General features: G+C 35.4%; 2 protein-coding genes across 4 annotated transcripts in view; one reads left to right on the top strand and one right to left on the bottom strand.

Annotated features, from left to right (window-relative positions):
• The first annotated feature begins 4414 nt into the window (after window positions 1-4414).
• On the top strand, window positions 4415-13452 carry LOC120250676 (solute carrier family 40 member 2, chloroplastic). Of its 2 annotated transcripts, none has more exons than XM_039259505.1 (14): window positions 4415-4771; window positions 8095-8308; window positions 8447-8510; window positions 9123-9247; window positions 9323-9412; window positions 9524-9703; window positions 9792-9866; window positions 10374-10475; window positions 10602-10719; window positions 10794-10940; window positions 11563-11669; window positions 11762-11875; window positions 12073-12377; window positions 12925-13452. In XM_039259505.1, exons 1-14 carry the CDS (start codon window positions 4614-4616, stop codon window positions 12944-12946), a joined length of 1821 nt encoding a protein of 606 aa, XP_039115439.1. In that variant the 5' UTR covers window positions 4415-4613; the 3' UTR covers window positions 12947-13452. The 2 variants fall into 2 exon arrangements, with proteins under 2 accessions (XP_039115439.1, XP_039115440.1); XM_039259506.1 differs by having other exon boundaries at window positions 12073-12389.
• Window positions 13453-13550: 98 nt separating this feature from the next.
• The window catches only part of LOC120250677 (ER membrane protein complex subunit 10), a 5076-nt gene continuing 2638 nt past the window's right edge, over window positions 13551-15988 (bottom strand). The window contains exons 4-9 of one of the 2 annotated variants that reach the window (XM_039259508.1): window positions 15327-15374; window positions 14933-15004; window positions 14647-14705; window positions 14361-14451; window positions 13924-14084; window positions 13551-13840 (exon numbers count right to left, since the gene is read on the bottom strand). In XM_039259508.1, coding sequence (XP_039115442.1) covers window positions 13932-14084; window positions 14361-14451; window positions 14647-14705; window positions 14933-15004; window positions 15327-15374 — 423 coding nt within the window. In that variant the 3' untranslated portion in view covers window positions 13551-13840; window positions 13924-13931. The remainder of the gene's footprint in view (window positions 13841-13923; window positions 14085-14360; window positions 14452-14646; window positions 14706-14932; window positions 15005-15326; window positions 15375-15988) is intronic. The other variant, XM_039259507.1, reaches the window with a different exon arrangement.

Below are 15988 nucleotides of genomic sequence, written 5' to 3'. Positions count from 1 at the left end.
GTGGTTCATTGGGTGTTGTATTGAGAGGGCACTTTAGTCCATTGTCGGTGAGACATGGCAGACGTACTAATAAACAGTGTTACTGTTTATATTTTCAAGGTTGTGTACCTTTTGAAAATGAGTTTTCAGATTTAATTCATGATTGATTAATGCCTCTAACTGTTAATCCCACCGTGACATGACAAACGATTAAGATTTGGTTAATTTTGATTTATTTTAATTGTATAAATTTATTTGTTTTTGGTTATTGTTTTTACTGTGATGATAATAAATGTTTTAAAATGTAGGTATAATACCCTAATTGGTTCCTCTACTTTTCTCTCTCTTTTTTTTTGGTCCTTCTATTTATAAATGCTCCATACTAGTCCCTCTACTTTTGAAAATGTGCCCACTTAGTTAGAAATGCTCCAAACTAGTCCCTCTATTTTTAAAAATGGTCCAACAAGAGGGACTAAGTGAGCGCATTTTTAAAAATAGAGGGACTAGTTGGGAGCATTTATAAATAGAAGGACCAAAAAGAAAGAGAGAGAAAAGTACATGGACTATTTTAGTGATTATACCTAAAATATATGTATTTATTTTTTTTCATAAAAAAATATATATATAAACATATTATTAGTGGTGTGCACACTGAGATTAATAGAAGAAAAAAATAATAAGCAAACAACTAAAAAATTAGAGTATTTATATAGTTTCGTCAATTTAACTTATATATGTCCATTGGCAGGGATATCATTTTTGTGTTTTTATTAAATTATAAAAAAAAATTATATAACCCTGAATTTATAATTATATATAGCTCAAAACTAAACCGATGGTTCAATCTAAATTACAATGTGAAAAATAGACCAATCAATTATAAACTTTACAAAAAAATAATTTGTTCAGATTGAATTTTTCAAAAAATAAATTTGGTTATTAATTAAGTCATTTCATAAAAAAAATTCAAAACACATCACAATTCTCCGGTTTGACTTGAATTTGCCATGTCATTAGAACCACAAATAACTCTGGTGACAAAATTTTAATAATAATAATAATATTATTATTATTATTATTATTATTAAAGTTTAAAAAGTAATAGCATAGAAAAGGTTGGCAGGGACCAAAACTTACTTTAAAAAGTCAGTGAGGATAAACTTTTATCACTTTCATACTATATGTACATGGACATGACCAATCCCAAATTTATCAAGTTTGAATTATAAAAAAATAAATAAATAAGCATGTTTATCAACATCAAGTAATTAAGTATTCATGTTGCTACGAAAATGCAGATATGTCGGCAAAACTATCAACAAACTATTCTAAGGACTAATTGAAAAATTAATTAAACAATACATGGGTTTGTCATCATATTTGAAAGGATAATGGGCTGATAATAAAATAAAAACACATAAATTTATTTACACAAAAAACTTCAAATTATGAAAAAAATCATACACATAGATAGAGAAGATGTTGAAAATTAATTATAAGCTAATAACACCTTAATCTATTAGAACCATAGTCCCATATATATATATATATATATATATATATAGGTGAGAGTGAAGTTAAATTCCCACTGCCTAACAATGTCAAAACACATAAAATATTAAAAAAAAAAAAATATGTAGATATCACTAACACGTGACTATTGCTTAGAATGAGGGCACATGAAATATTTAAAAAATTCAGGGAAATCTCTAATATGTAGCTTGTTCACTTTGTCAAATATTAATAATAATTATAGTATTTACTGCCTAGTTTGTTAACATCATCCCATCATAATAAAATTTAAAAATATGTTTAAATTGTTATTTGGGTAATTATAAACCAATTGATTTGGATTTAATCTGAACCGTAACCTGAATCCCTCTCCTAACTACTTATTATCGTGGGAAAAAAAATTTGTTCTAATTAGAAAATCGAGAAACCATCATAATTTGATAATTGGTTGATCAAATATGGAAAATTTACCAAAGGTTCAACAAATTCAAAATATGGAATGATTGCAATTAACTAGATATTCCACGATTTATATATAACATTTTATGCAATCAAACTAAAAAGAGCAATGCCTTTATTAATTTTAATGTTTTATGCATCCGACCTAAAAACTTGGTTAGTTTTTTTTTTCTTTTTTATCATTGATTAAATCAATAAATTTGCCATTTATGTATGTGTATGTGTGTGAGCCATTCTCAACTCTCTCTTATCTAAAAGACTAGTACATATCAAGGCACTTTTATACAAAATAACAGTACATAAATCTCTAGTTGTATCAATTTAATTTTTATGGTTAGACTTTAACTTTACCAAGCAATCAACCAAAGTACCATCATATATAATAATACAATTAATAAAAAAAAAAACAAACGTTTTAACATGTGAGTTTATATGTACAACATAATGCAAAGATGGAGAATTATCAAGAGAGAAACAACAACATTACATGATACAATTTTAAATCAATAAAGATGGCCAACGACTTTTAGTCTATTGATATTGAATTTTTTGTGTAGGTTATTTATGTTTTATTGAAAATATGGATTTAAATCTCAACTCACATATGATGAAGATTAAATGTGTTAAGAGATTGATCTCATATTTGTGCATGTTCCTGATATGTGATTTATTTAGTTTTTATTAAAAAAAAATCTAGTGGAAGTGGGTTTCACCATTTGAATAAATGAAGTTGAGGATTTCCATAAAGAGTTTAATAACAAAGTAAGTACTAATTCATCATCATATAATTAATATATAAAGTTTTGATATAACTAAATTATTAAATATGTGGTGAAAATTAGAAGAAAAAAAAAGCAACATAATTTGGTTATTGGTTAATGATACAATAAAAAATGGGAAATTCGGTAGCAGTGAAATTTATCTAAATTATGGAATGTATTATAATATATCGGACTTTGTTAGAATGAATGAGATACTGATTATAAATATCATTTTTTATCTTTTTAGAACTATTTAAATATAATTGAAATCAAATTGATGTTAAAATAAAAAAAACAATAAATTGAGCAACATTAAATTCTACAGTTATTGCAAGTATATTTTGTGTCTCAAGGAGTTAAAACTTTTGCTGTTATTAAAAACTAGGTCTATACAGTATACGCTAATGATGAAGATTTGAGTCTGGAAATATAAAAAATTAAGTGAATAATATGCATGAAATTTACCAAAATAATCTAAATTAATATATAGGGTTTAAATCATGTACAAGTATCAAGACAATTGTTCATTAGAAATGTTAATTTGCTTATAGCTGTTAGACATCCAATAACTATTATTTATATGGATATTGTAAAATGCACTATTCACAATCACTGTGTAATACTATTAAATATTATTTAATACTGCTAATGAATGAATTTTTACCATTGGATGATGATCCAACAGCTACTGTGGCCGTCTATAGATTTGAAATCTAAAAACTTTCTTAGATAGGTGGTCATATATATATATATATATATATAACCAAAGGATTTGTGGTTTAGGATGTCTATTAGTATTAGTGTATTACCCTATCATGTATGATTTGGCATGCATGCCTTTTATTGTTCAAATTAAAAAAACACATTGAACGCAGTAGTGCCAAAGGTCTCTAAGGTGTAAAAGCAGACTTGTAACTCAATCTTTCACGTCAATCAAATTCAATGTCAACTGGACGAGAATGCACAGATGGATTGTCATTTGCCATGTACGATCATTTGTTTGACATGCCAAAAAAAACATATATGCGTATGCTTAACTAATTCCAAATGTTGGAAAAAAAAAACTTTGATAAGGAAAAAAAAAAAATTACTTTTATATATATATATATAAAAGGCATGTCCTACCTAAATTTGAAATATAAAGATGCCTCAAAGTAGTTATTAGATTTGCATCTAATAACTAATTTATATACAATATTAAACAGTATCTAATAGTAATAGTAGATAACTGTAATTTTATCCATTTCTCCATGTCATCTAACACTTACCATCAAGCATCCTTAAATAGCATTAACAATGGTGATTTTCCCCTTTTATATATAATACTTAGCAGTTGGTCACAACAAAACTTAGATTTTTTATAATTAGTCGTTGAAGTGAAAGATAAAAATTACGAGTAGACATTGTCCAGAGTGTCTCATCAACACAATGCGAAACACGTGGAATAAGAGTCCAGCCACACTTCACAGATGGAGACTGCTGATTGGTGGAGTAGGTTAGTCTAGTGTGTTCGCAAGGAACATCTAACAACAATCAACTCGAATCCAAGACACTCGCCATCTACTGGCCCTAAATTAGACACCAAATCAAGTCTTCTCACCAGATCTCATTTTCTCATCCAGACCGTCAGATTTCAATCCAACGGTTCAATTTCCCTCGGAACTCACACTAGTGACCTCCTTATAAATAGTTTCACCCCTTTCCTCTCTTCGTCTTCTTCGTTGGCGCTCCGGATAACGAGAGAGCGAACAGTGAGAGAGAGGCAGAGAGAGAGCTTGAAACCCTTGCCCTAGATTTTGGAAACCCTAGGTTTCTTGCTCTTTTGATCTTCGATATCGTTTGAGGCTGCATGAGTGGGAGCAGAGAAGGCGGAGAGGTTGGTCCGAGGTTCTTGAAGCATCCATGGGGTTGGTTATCATCTCTTCTCGGCCTCCGATTTCTTCTTTTCTTCAATCCAGGTCTTCTCGAATCTCAAGAACTCCGCCGGTTTCATCTCGATCTCGGCGTTGGATTCTTGCCCCGGGTTCACCGTTGCCGCCCGTGCGGCGTCCCATTTTCAGGTTTAGATAAACTATTACCTTGTATGATGTTTTTATTCTTGATTGCGGTTGTTATTTACTTTTGTTGCATTGGATTCGTAGCTTGATTAAAGTATTTGTGGGGTTTTATCTTGAAGTAGGACAAATGATTCTGTTTTTTTTTTCCTTATCCCTTTGGCATTTGATGTAGAATTGAATGATTAATGTGGCCTTGAGGCTTATATTTGTGTATGTTCTTTATGTTGAACTTGTATGCAATTTTATTATTTTATTTTTTTTTATTATTTTATTTTTTTTTATTTTATTTTTTGCATCATTGAAATCAAAATTAGCTCATAGGCCAAGTAGCTGAAATGTCTTTCAAGTCTTTCAAGAATCAAGTGTCTGGCGTGTAAAGCAAGTCACTGTGAGAAGGATGTATCTAGCTCTAACTTTCATAAGATAACAGTGTAACACTTCTAGAATTGGAAAGGAAAGTATCTGTTGTGGAATAGAATGGAAATTAGAGAATAGATCTATAAGCGAGTAAAGAGGGATTGGTCGGCTTATGCATTGGTTGCTAGACTGCAAGGTTGTCATAGGCGTAAGGCTCATTTAGGCGCAAGGGGACCTGGGGCCTAGGCACAATGCGCAGGCGCGCGCCCTATTAACACTAGGCGCACCCGTCACCACTAAAGAAAATTGATTGTATGTGTGTTGGTCACCCTAATTTTAAATGGCTTTGATTGTATGTGGGTCTCTTTTATTTTTAATCATCAAAGGTGTGGATAAGATTAAAAGTTAAATTAAATATGTAAAAAATAACCAAAGAAATTTGTTGATGTTATGAAGGCGCGCCTAGGCCCACGCTTTGAGCCTTGCCCCTAAGCTCAAAGGCGCACGCCTTTGTAACACTTCCCGCCTGGCACCTATAAAGTCGTAAGTGTAGGAAATATACTGCTGAATAGCATGCAAATACTATAAACAAGAACTGTAAAACTATATTATGCAAAAAAACACGGTGATATAACAATTCAAAAATAACGTTAGAAATTTCCACTGGGGTAGGCGTGCGGAGCACCGCCCTAACTGAATTAGCCTCCCTCATGCGAGGATTTTTCAGCCTCGCTCCAGCGCAGGATACACTAACCCGGGAAGGAAGAACTCCCGTAGCCCTAGCGCGTTTGGGCGTCGAGATATCCCAGCGCACCCACGAGGTTCGAGCGAAAGAACCACAGAATGAGAACAGAATATTTGGGTTTTTCCAGGCACGCAAAAAACACACCCGGTTCGACGCATGCACACCCGGAAGAAAGAGAATATAAGAGAAGAAGTAAGCAAACAAGTGTGTTTTGGGTTCATGGTCTAGACATGTATTTATAACAAGGAATTCATTAGCAACTCTCTCCACTAGGCAATGTGGGACTAAAGGTTTGAGTGTAAAACATGTGGGGCCCACAGGACCCACATCCAACAATCCCCCACTACACTCATAACCTAAGTACGACCAACAATGATAGCAGATGCAACAAAGATTTTGGGAAGATAATCAATATATATTTTGATTGATTATCTTATATGATCAAAAGAATAAGAGATGAACAGCCTGGACCTTGGGTTTTCACTCGATCAAGCTAAGGTGTCTTTGAAGACTTGAACCTTAACCTTTCATTAGAGTTTCCAACTGATAGAGATAGTAGTGAACTGAGTTCTTGAACTACAACTCTTTGAATCAGAATTCAACTTTAATGATAATCTTGTGATTGCTCTTGGATAAACGGGGTTGGCGCGTTATTGGCCAGTAGCACACGTGTTAGGGAGAGGACGGATTGATTTGAAGATGACATCTGGGAAAGTTCTCACTTTGTTAGACGTTCAGCATATTGAGATATGTACATTTTAACCCCATTCCTATGACGTGTGCTCTCATGTAGTGGTGTAAAGGTTGAGCATAGCTCTTAATGAGATCAAATGCTAGTTAAGCGAGATATTACACTACAAATATCTCTGGAGATCTCACCTATTTGGAGATAGCTGTCAGGTCGTAGCTATGAGAGTCAGCGGGCTAACTCTCTAATAATCTCCATGAAATGATATCGAGCGCATGGCCAATAACGCGCCAACCCCGTTTATCCAAGAGCAATCACAAGATTATCATTAAAGTTGAATCCTGATTCAAAGAGTTGTAGTTCAAGAACTCAGTTCACTACTATCTCTATCAGTTGGAAACTCTAATGAAAGGTTAAGGTTCAAGTCTTCAAAGACACCTTAGCTTGATCGAGTGAAAACCCAAGGTCTAGGCTGTTCATCTCTTATTCTTTTGATCATATATATATATATATATATATATATATATTTTTGATTGATTATCTTCCCAAAATCTTTGTTGCATCTGCTATCATTGTTGGTCGTACTTAGGTTATGAGTGTAGTGGGGGATTGTTGGATGTGGGTCCTGTGGGCCCCACATGTTTTACACTCAAACTTTTAGTCCCACATTGCCTAGTGGAGAGAGTTGCTAATGAATTCCTTGTTATAAATACATGCCTAGACCATGAACCCAAAACACACTTGCTTGCTTACTTCTTCTCTCATATTCTCTTTCTTCCGGGTGTGCTTTCTGCGTGCCTGGAACCGGGTGTGTTTTTTGCGTGCTGAAAACCCAAATATTCTGTTCTCATTCTGTGGTTCTTTGCCTGAACCTTGTGGGTGCGCTTGGGATATCTCGACGCCAAACGTGCTAGGCTACGAGAGTTCTTCCTTCCTGGGTTAGTGTATCCTGCGCTTGGAGTGAGGCCAGAAAATCCTGCACGAGGGAGGCCAATTCAGCGTTAGGGCAGTGCTTCCGCACGCCTACCCCAGGCTGGAAATTTCTAACTGTTATTTTGAATTGTTATATCACTGTGTTTTTGCATAATATAGTTTTACAGTTCTTGTTTATAGTATTTGCATGCTATTCAGCAGTATATTTCCTACACTTACGACTTTATAGGTGCCAGGCGGGAAGTGTTACAAAGGCGTGCGCCTTTGAGCCTAGGGGCAAGGCTCAAAGCGTGGGCCTAGGCGCGCCTTCATAACATCAGTAGTATATTTCCTACAGTAAGCTGTTGAGTCTTGAGCCTGAGGAGCCCGAGGCGCGCCTTGACAACTATGCTAGACAGGGAAGGCTGAATGGTGAAAAACCTGACTTGCTGTTGGTAAAGAAAGCGAGGGCATAACCTGATGGTTTATTTTTCATAATCCTGCCTTTCCTTGACTTATTTGATGATTGTGAGCTTTTACTTTTTATCAGTTCGGTGCATAGCAAGGAACATGTCTTATAAGTTGCTTATTTATTTCATGGTTTGGACTTAATTTTAACTTCAGATTGAAGAATTTCATTTCTAATTGTTCCATCACAAATGTCGATATTGATACTGAGAGCATCACAACTGAAGACCAAGGACAAGGCGATCTTTCATCTCTTTCATCTTGTTGCTCTATTCCAGTTGTACATATCACACAAGATATTCTAGATGCACAACCTCTGAATTTAGTAACAGAGGAGAATTATAAAACTTCGCTTTTTACAACTTTGCCGGTATGTTATCTTTCTTCTGATTTGAGAAAGTAGAGGTTTTTTTTTTGTCTTGTTTTGTTTTTAATGAAGCATTCTAATCCTGGCTTTAGTATACTGAGTTAACTAACTGCACTTTGTATCCTTGACTTAAATTTACAGGTTCTGTCTGAAGAAGAACAAGTTGCTCTCTCAGCCACTCCAGCTCATCCTGCTGGCCTATATGGTATATCATAGTCCTAGAAGATAGCTGTTGCATTTGGTTGGATTCAATTTTATTATTGGATTACAGACTACTCCCAATCATGCCTTAGTAAGAATTCACTGACAAAATTTCTGTTTATGTGAGAACTGTAGCTTCTCTTACTGAATGGTTTTGAAAAGCCAATGCTCCTGAAATCAGTGGACTTTTCCATTTATCTAGATTTACCTTTACTCTAACAAAATTTTCTTTCCTATGGTGAATATTTTAAGGCTTCTAATCATCTTAGCCAATCCGACTATGAAAAAAAACTGAGAGTTTACAAGAGTTCACATAAGGGGGAATAGAATTTCTGGTCACCTTTTGGGATTTTCTAATGGCTTTTCTCTGCGGCTCAATTCACCACTATATGTGTTTGTACCGCTTGTACGCTTTATTAGTTTAGCTATAATCCACAAACGGAAAGTTCCCTGGCACAACATGAATTGCATTTTTCCAATGAAGGCACAATGCATTTTATGCTTAAGTTTGAATTCACTCTGTGGGCCACCCTCCTTTAACATTATTACTTTGAGTCACTGTACAATTTTTAAATATCATAGAAAACACCCTGACTTCGTAAAAGCTCTCTATCAGCTCTATACGCTATTTGCTCAGCTGGAAATTTAGTGGAACAACTATGGAACTTTGCTTGGCCTGCTGCCGTTGCCATACTGCATCCAAGTCTTTTACCTGTTGCAGTTTTGGGCTTCTTTACAAAGGTATATACACGAACTCATCAGTCTCATTTTACAAACTTTGAGAAGAGAAGTTCTAATTGATGCCATGATATTCAGCTGGCAATTTGTGTTGGGAGCCCTTTGGTTGGTGATCTTATGGACTCCTTTCCTCGTATCCCTGCATACTACAGTTTGAATATTGTACAGGTGGGTGCTTAAAATTCTTATTTATTGGAATTGTTGCTGCTCTTACCCCCTTTGGGTTCCCCTTATTTCTCACATTGCATTATGTGCTGATTAATACCCTCGTCGCGTCAGACAATTGCACAGCTGCTATCAGTTGCGATGATCATACATGCTCTCAAGACAATTCCCCACAGTCCTGCGTCAGCTGTGATCCTGCAACCTTGGTTTATTGTGTTAGTTTTAGCTGGGGCTATTGAAAGGGTTGCAGGGTTGGCATTGGGGGTCACTGTTGAGCGTGACTGGGTTGTGCTGGTAAAATAGATATTTCTCCTTGATGATTCCTCATTTATTTGTTTGAATATTATATTTTTCCTAATTCAACATTGGTTTCTTTGTAAAGTTAGCAGGCGCAAATCGGCCGATTGCACTAGCCCAAGCAAATGCTATGCTTAACCGAATTGATCTTCTTTGCGAGGTTCAAATCCCATGTCTTTATATCACTTATGATTCAAATAAACTTGCTCTGGTTGTTCTTGTTCAAATTTTGGGCTATTTTTGGATGCTATAATGTTTTTAAATGATCTGTACAAGTATAGTTTGCTTCAATTCCTTTCAAAATATTGTCAAGGTTGTTATTTGAGTATGTCCCATTATGAGTTATTCAATGTGGCTCTTATAAACAAAATATGCTGAATAGTATGATTGCATTCATGAGTCACATTATTTTCCACCTATATTATTTTGATTGTGCATTCTACACTATCACCAGTTCTATCATCCAATTTGCCATTCAAGATTGTCATTCTTGTAGCTTAACTTTTGATGTATGATTATGATGTTGATCTTTAGGGGCTAGCCACTGATGTCTACAAAATACCCTATGTGTTTTAGTGGCTATATGCTTGAAACCTGTGCATGCTCTAACTTTCACAATTATATTAGATGCGAGGCTTATAACATGCATCCTTTTGCATTCCTACAGATAGCTGGGGCTTCACTTTTTGGTATTTTGTTGTCCAAGTATGATCCAGTCACCTGCTTAAAGCTTGCTTCGGGACTGATGATATTCGCCCTACCTGTCTTGGTACATCTTCTCTTTTCTTCTCTCTCTTTGTTTTATTTATTTGTTTGTTTGTTTGGGCCTTTTCTTTTTCATTGTATCACAGAGGTTGAGAAGCAACATTCTGGTTTCATCTCTTCCAAATTGCAGATTTTACTGGGTCAATTGATTAACAAGCTTTCAAGTGGTGTGCTTGATAGCTTCAGGTTACCTCAGACTGGTGTGAACTCCTTCAAAGCTGATGCCTTGCTCAATCCATGGAGAATAGGTGACTTCTGTTTAATTTGAACTTTGTATTTTGTGGAGAAAGTGCCAATTTCTTATGCTTCCCTAGCATTTCAGTGCAGAAGGGCTTGGATGTCATCAAACGGGGCTGGTTAGAATACAAACAGCAGCCTGTTCTGCCTGCTAGTGTGGCTTACGTGTTTTTATATTTCAATGTTGCTCTTGCTCCCGGTGCCATAATGACTGCTTTCTTAACACATCATGGTGCAGTTTCTTCAACTTTTTGCTTCCTCCCTTCAACTTTCTTTGAATTACTTATACTTTGATCAAAGGTCCTATTTTATTGAGATTGCCTTGTCATCCATGTTGCCTTCTCTCACCACAGGGAGCTTAATTTTTTTTTTCCCATGAACATTCCTTCTAGATAAGTATGGTTATTTTTGCAAATTGGAGTATGCTTATTTTATCTTCTCTGAATCAATATTGATGGCGCCAAAAAATGGCTAAAAAATTCCCTCCCTCCCACCCCACCAACCCCTCCAAAACAAAAGTTAATACATTTTTTTTCCTAAAATTAGTAAAGGCGTACTGGGTTGACTTTATTGCATTTGCCTGACTGTTCTGAGCCATATCATGAATTTACATTTAAAAAATTGAGCATGTTAGAAGTAAGGAATTCTCAACAGTTTAGTGGGTAATGCTGGGCGGTAATCATTAATTGATTACATGTAACTGAGGCGGCAGATATTGTTTATTAGCTTTGTTTAGTGGCTGCCATTTTCTAATTCAGAAATCTGCAAATGGTTCCTGCAACACTCATTTGCCATGCAATATGTCTTGAAATTATGCTTTTTAACATCATAATTATCTCGTAAATGTTTGGCAGGTATAAGCCCATCGATTATTGGTGGTTTTAGTGGGCTGTGTGCATTCATGGGTGTTTCAGCAACATTTATGTCTGCTGCTCTAGTAAAAGAGTTTGGCGTATTGAAGGTTATTATTTATGTTTTGCGTATTTCTTTGTATTTTATCCTTTGGATCATCAATTATGACCTAAATTTATAAGCATAGCTTGACTATACCAGGCGGGGGCAGCTGGCTTGATATTTCAGTCTTCTCTTCTAATGATTGCTGTTGCTGTTCTTCTGAGCGGTTCAGTTTCCCGGCAAAATTCTTTATATGTTTTCCTATATTTAGTTGTAAGTGTTGCTAACCCAATTACTGATTAGATACACTCTTTATGCTGCCATATCATTTTAAAGGTTGAAACTATCTGTTGATGAATTTCTCTGCTTCTGCTGCATGCTGAGTCTTGAATACCACTGAGCTTGAGGTAGTGCTCAGTTATAGATTCTCTTTCAAGACATATGATGTCTGTACATTTCATCTGTTTCAGGTGCTCTCAAGGTTGGGTCATATGTCATATGATATTGTAGGGACACAGATTCTTCAGACTGGGATCCCCACTAACAAAGCAAATTTAATAGGGACCACTGAGATTTCAATTGCAAGCCTTGCCGAGCTTGTAATGTTGGGTGTGGCAATACTTGCAAATGATGTCTCACATTTTGGTTTCTTGGCCATACTTTCAGTGTCCTCTGTGATTTGCGCTACATGGATCTTCTGCCAGTGGCTAGCTAATCCAACTGATGAGCACCGAAAGCTCTTCAACTTTGATCCTCAGTTTGGACCTAATGTGAGGTGATATTCTATGTAAGTTCATACTTTTTTAGCATTAATATATTATCTTCGATTTGAGGGAAAAAAGGTTTCAATCAAATTATCGGTCTTACAAGACCAATCTCAAGCATGTGAGGTGATATTCCCCTGATTGTTTAGTCAGCATATACTCCTATGGATGGTTATGTATGCCTGGGCATTAAGTTCCAGTTTTCTTTTGCATGGACCGTTGAAGTAAAGAGTTTACTTGTGTCATGCTCTATGATCAAACCAAACCAAACAAATAGACAAGACAAAGAAAGACTAAGGCATTACTATTCGTGTCACTGTGTAATAGTTACATGATGAACCTCACTCACATCAGTCAGTTACATGATGAACCTCACCCACATTAGTACGTAGAAGGAATTCTTTGACTGTTTGCCAATGTGCTAGTCATGTTTTATGAATTTGTATGGCACTCATCTTATTCCTTAGGAAGAATAATTATAATGTTGCTGTTGTCTTAAATATTAGTCTGAGAAGAAACTCATTCTATAGTCTTGCTGGTTTCCCTTATCTGTAACAGGATAGGTAACAGCTCCGCTTGATTCACCCATGTATCCCAGTGATGGTGCAACAAATAAGGTTATAACAGGCGAGGTGGATGTCACTTAACAAAATATATTATCACTGAAACATAGAGTTGATGGATGCTACTATCACTAACAATGCAATTTAGATTATCATGCAAACGGATTCCTCAGTGGTTCTTCACAACCTCTAATGGTATCATTGTATGGCTCTGGAGACATTCTTCGGTCACACCACCCTCTGTAAAGATTCATGCACAGGTTCATTATTGAACACCAGTAAACTCGGTTTAAAGGGGCGCAACTGGCTAAGCCGGATGTTCTTGTAACGAGAGTCATTTGATCTACAGTCAAAAAGAAACAGGCATATGTTGGTAGTCGTAATCCATCTGAAAAGTCAATTAAATCCCTCAAGCAGTAATAATATTAGCTTCCTCTCAGCCAGGCAAATGTAACCTATGATCGTTCATAGATATATAACATGTGCAAATGTGTGTATGCACATTGTTATTGAGTTTCTTGAACATGAATATAGCTTAAATCTAGTGAAGAGAAAAAATGCAGAATGTGCCAGCTGGCAAAATTGGATATACAGAGCTTGTGTACAATAAAGGCAATTAACTTGGCAGACAAAACCATAAGAAACTATTTGCCTGATAAAATACAACCGTCATTGAATGAATTTACTTCCCATTTTCATGCACTAAAAAACTAAGTCTGGATAGACAAGCGGCCTAAAAACATTGTCATTATCATGCGGTAAGCATGGACTACAAAAAGAATAACTGATGTAGGTCCATCATGCAAAAGAAAATGATGTTTGAACATGGCACCCGGCCCGTTAATGCAGCAGTTCCATTTATAATTCATTAAAATCTTCAGTCCTCGAGCCGCCCTTCCAATCGCACACTGCTACAAATGGTCATTTTAATCAAGTGCATAATAATCTAATCATAAATTTGTAAGATGACTTATGAAGGTTTCAGGGTTGTAACCCTAATGATCATCTTCTCCTTGCAGCAGCATTAGGCCCCCGCTGTGCTACTGTCTGCTGAGCTTGGGTACCAGATTGCCCACCCGCCTGTTCTTCCGGCATGTTCATGGCTTGTGTCACGGTATTCATAACAATGAGTCCCAGAGGAATAAGATACATCCACTGCACGTAAAAATTAATTAATTAATAAAAGTTGGACCTTTTTAGTTAAGATACTTCAATGATGGGCACAGGTGGGAACCCAATTGATTAACTTCAACTACAGGTAAGACAACATTTGGTCATTTCCAAGATAAGTTTTATATAGGTAGTTTGGCTTCAATTTCGTAATCATGAGTTTAGATCTTCTGAGATGTCATTAAAGTAAATGATCCTCACACTGGTTATGCAGTACAGAGATGTGCGTAAAACGAGTGAATAATGCATGTCATTACTTACATATTTAGCCCAGAAAGACTTTTCAGGTGGCTTAACACCTTCCTCTTCTCCATTTTCCCCTGCAAGCAGTTCTTCAGCAAATGCTGGGGTCCTGAAAGGGTTTATTAGTCAATTCCCAAATTACAGCCACAGCTCTACTACCAAAAATCCAATGGAGTACTTCGTAGATGTAGATTACAAAGAATAAAAGAGAGACAAATTCAACAAAGTATGCAACTCAACCTTAGTTACTTCCTTTACTAAAAACACCAAGTAATAAGAGCTCTTGGGTCTGACTTCAACATACCTTGGTGCCTGCTCACTAGTCTTCAGCAGTGTGTAAGAATTGAAAGACCACTTTGCCGGCTGAAATAAAAAAAATAAAAGACGCAACAGTTATTGTCCTTTGAGTTGCTATTAAACCCAATAACCATGAACTGCAGTTAAAATAAGAAGTTGAAAATGTTGAAATCAAATTTAGAGTGAACCTTGAATACCAAGTAAGCTAGCATGCATTCTTCATAAACATTCCCACAATCAGGTTACTATCAGGTTAAATTAATTATAAAAAGAAATTGTTGGCCACAACTTACAAATTTTAATGGCCGTGGATATTGGCAAGGGCCAGCAGAACCATAGTTTACAGCCAAAATATTCACTCCTTCCTGCAAAAAAAGGTCCACATAAGAACAATTTAGTAAAACGACACAGCTAACTTCTTTAGACCTCTGCAACATCAAGGCAGCAGAATGGTCAGGTGTGGCAAGTTTATAGTAGGAGGACAAAAAGGAGAGAACAAGGTCAGTTGATGGCTGATAATTCCCAAATAAAATCAAAATAGCATTAGAATTTTGTCAATTTTATTTTTTTGAAAAAAACAGCTCAAATGGAATGATCACCAGGCAAGAACGATGAGAAAATTCTAGGTTGAAAAGTTCCCAGAACTAAAAAATAAAGTCAATATGATTGACAATAAAGAATTGTTACCGCATGAATAACAAATTGCTCATCCAAAGTCTCACGGGGGAGGCACCTCTGAAATTTGACAAACAAGAAAATGATGTTATACATAAATGACAGATAACAGAATAAGACATTAGAGTAGAATATATGAGCTTATATTAAAGAATACAGAATGGGCATGGAGGATTGCTAATGCATTTATATTTATAATTGTGATGGAGAAAACTTTTAGCTTTACATTTAGCTTAAAGGCAAAGTTATGCTATATTTAATCTCAGCAATGAATCATACATATATTATCAAGTTTACTGCAATTCAAACAAGATTTATGGAAACAATTACACCAAACCAAATCACACCAATGTTGTCAAGGGCGCAAGGCGCAACCCCAGCCACTATGACCTTTATATTGCCCAAGGCACAAAGTGCAAAAAAAAAAAAAACACCATGCTCACCCAAACGAAATAAAAAGCGAAGATTATTTTAAGACTAATGGCTTTGAAGTTTAGCCCATTCTTTCTAAAATCTGTTCCAAATATAACTAATTAAAAATCATCATCATATTCAAATGTTTCCATCTTCACATCCATTTTCTCCATAATTATAGCTATCTAGATCCTGCTCTTCTTCATTGACAACTTCCACTTCAATAATAATTTGACTTTTAAAGCATAATAAATTAATTT

The sequence above is a fragment of the Dioscorea cayenensis genome, chromosome 19 (genome assembly GCF_009730915.1).
Source record: "Dioscorea cayenensis subsp. rotundata cultivar TDr96_F1 chromosome 19, TDr96_F1_v2_PseudoChromosome.rev07_lg8_w22 25.fasta, whole genome shotgun sequence".
Taxonomy (NCBI): Eukaryota; Viridiplantae; Streptophyta; class Magnoliopsida; order Dioscoreales; family Dioscoreaceae; genus Dioscorea; species Dioscorea cayenensis.
This window is presented reverse-complemented; position numbering and strand designations above follow the sequence as displayed.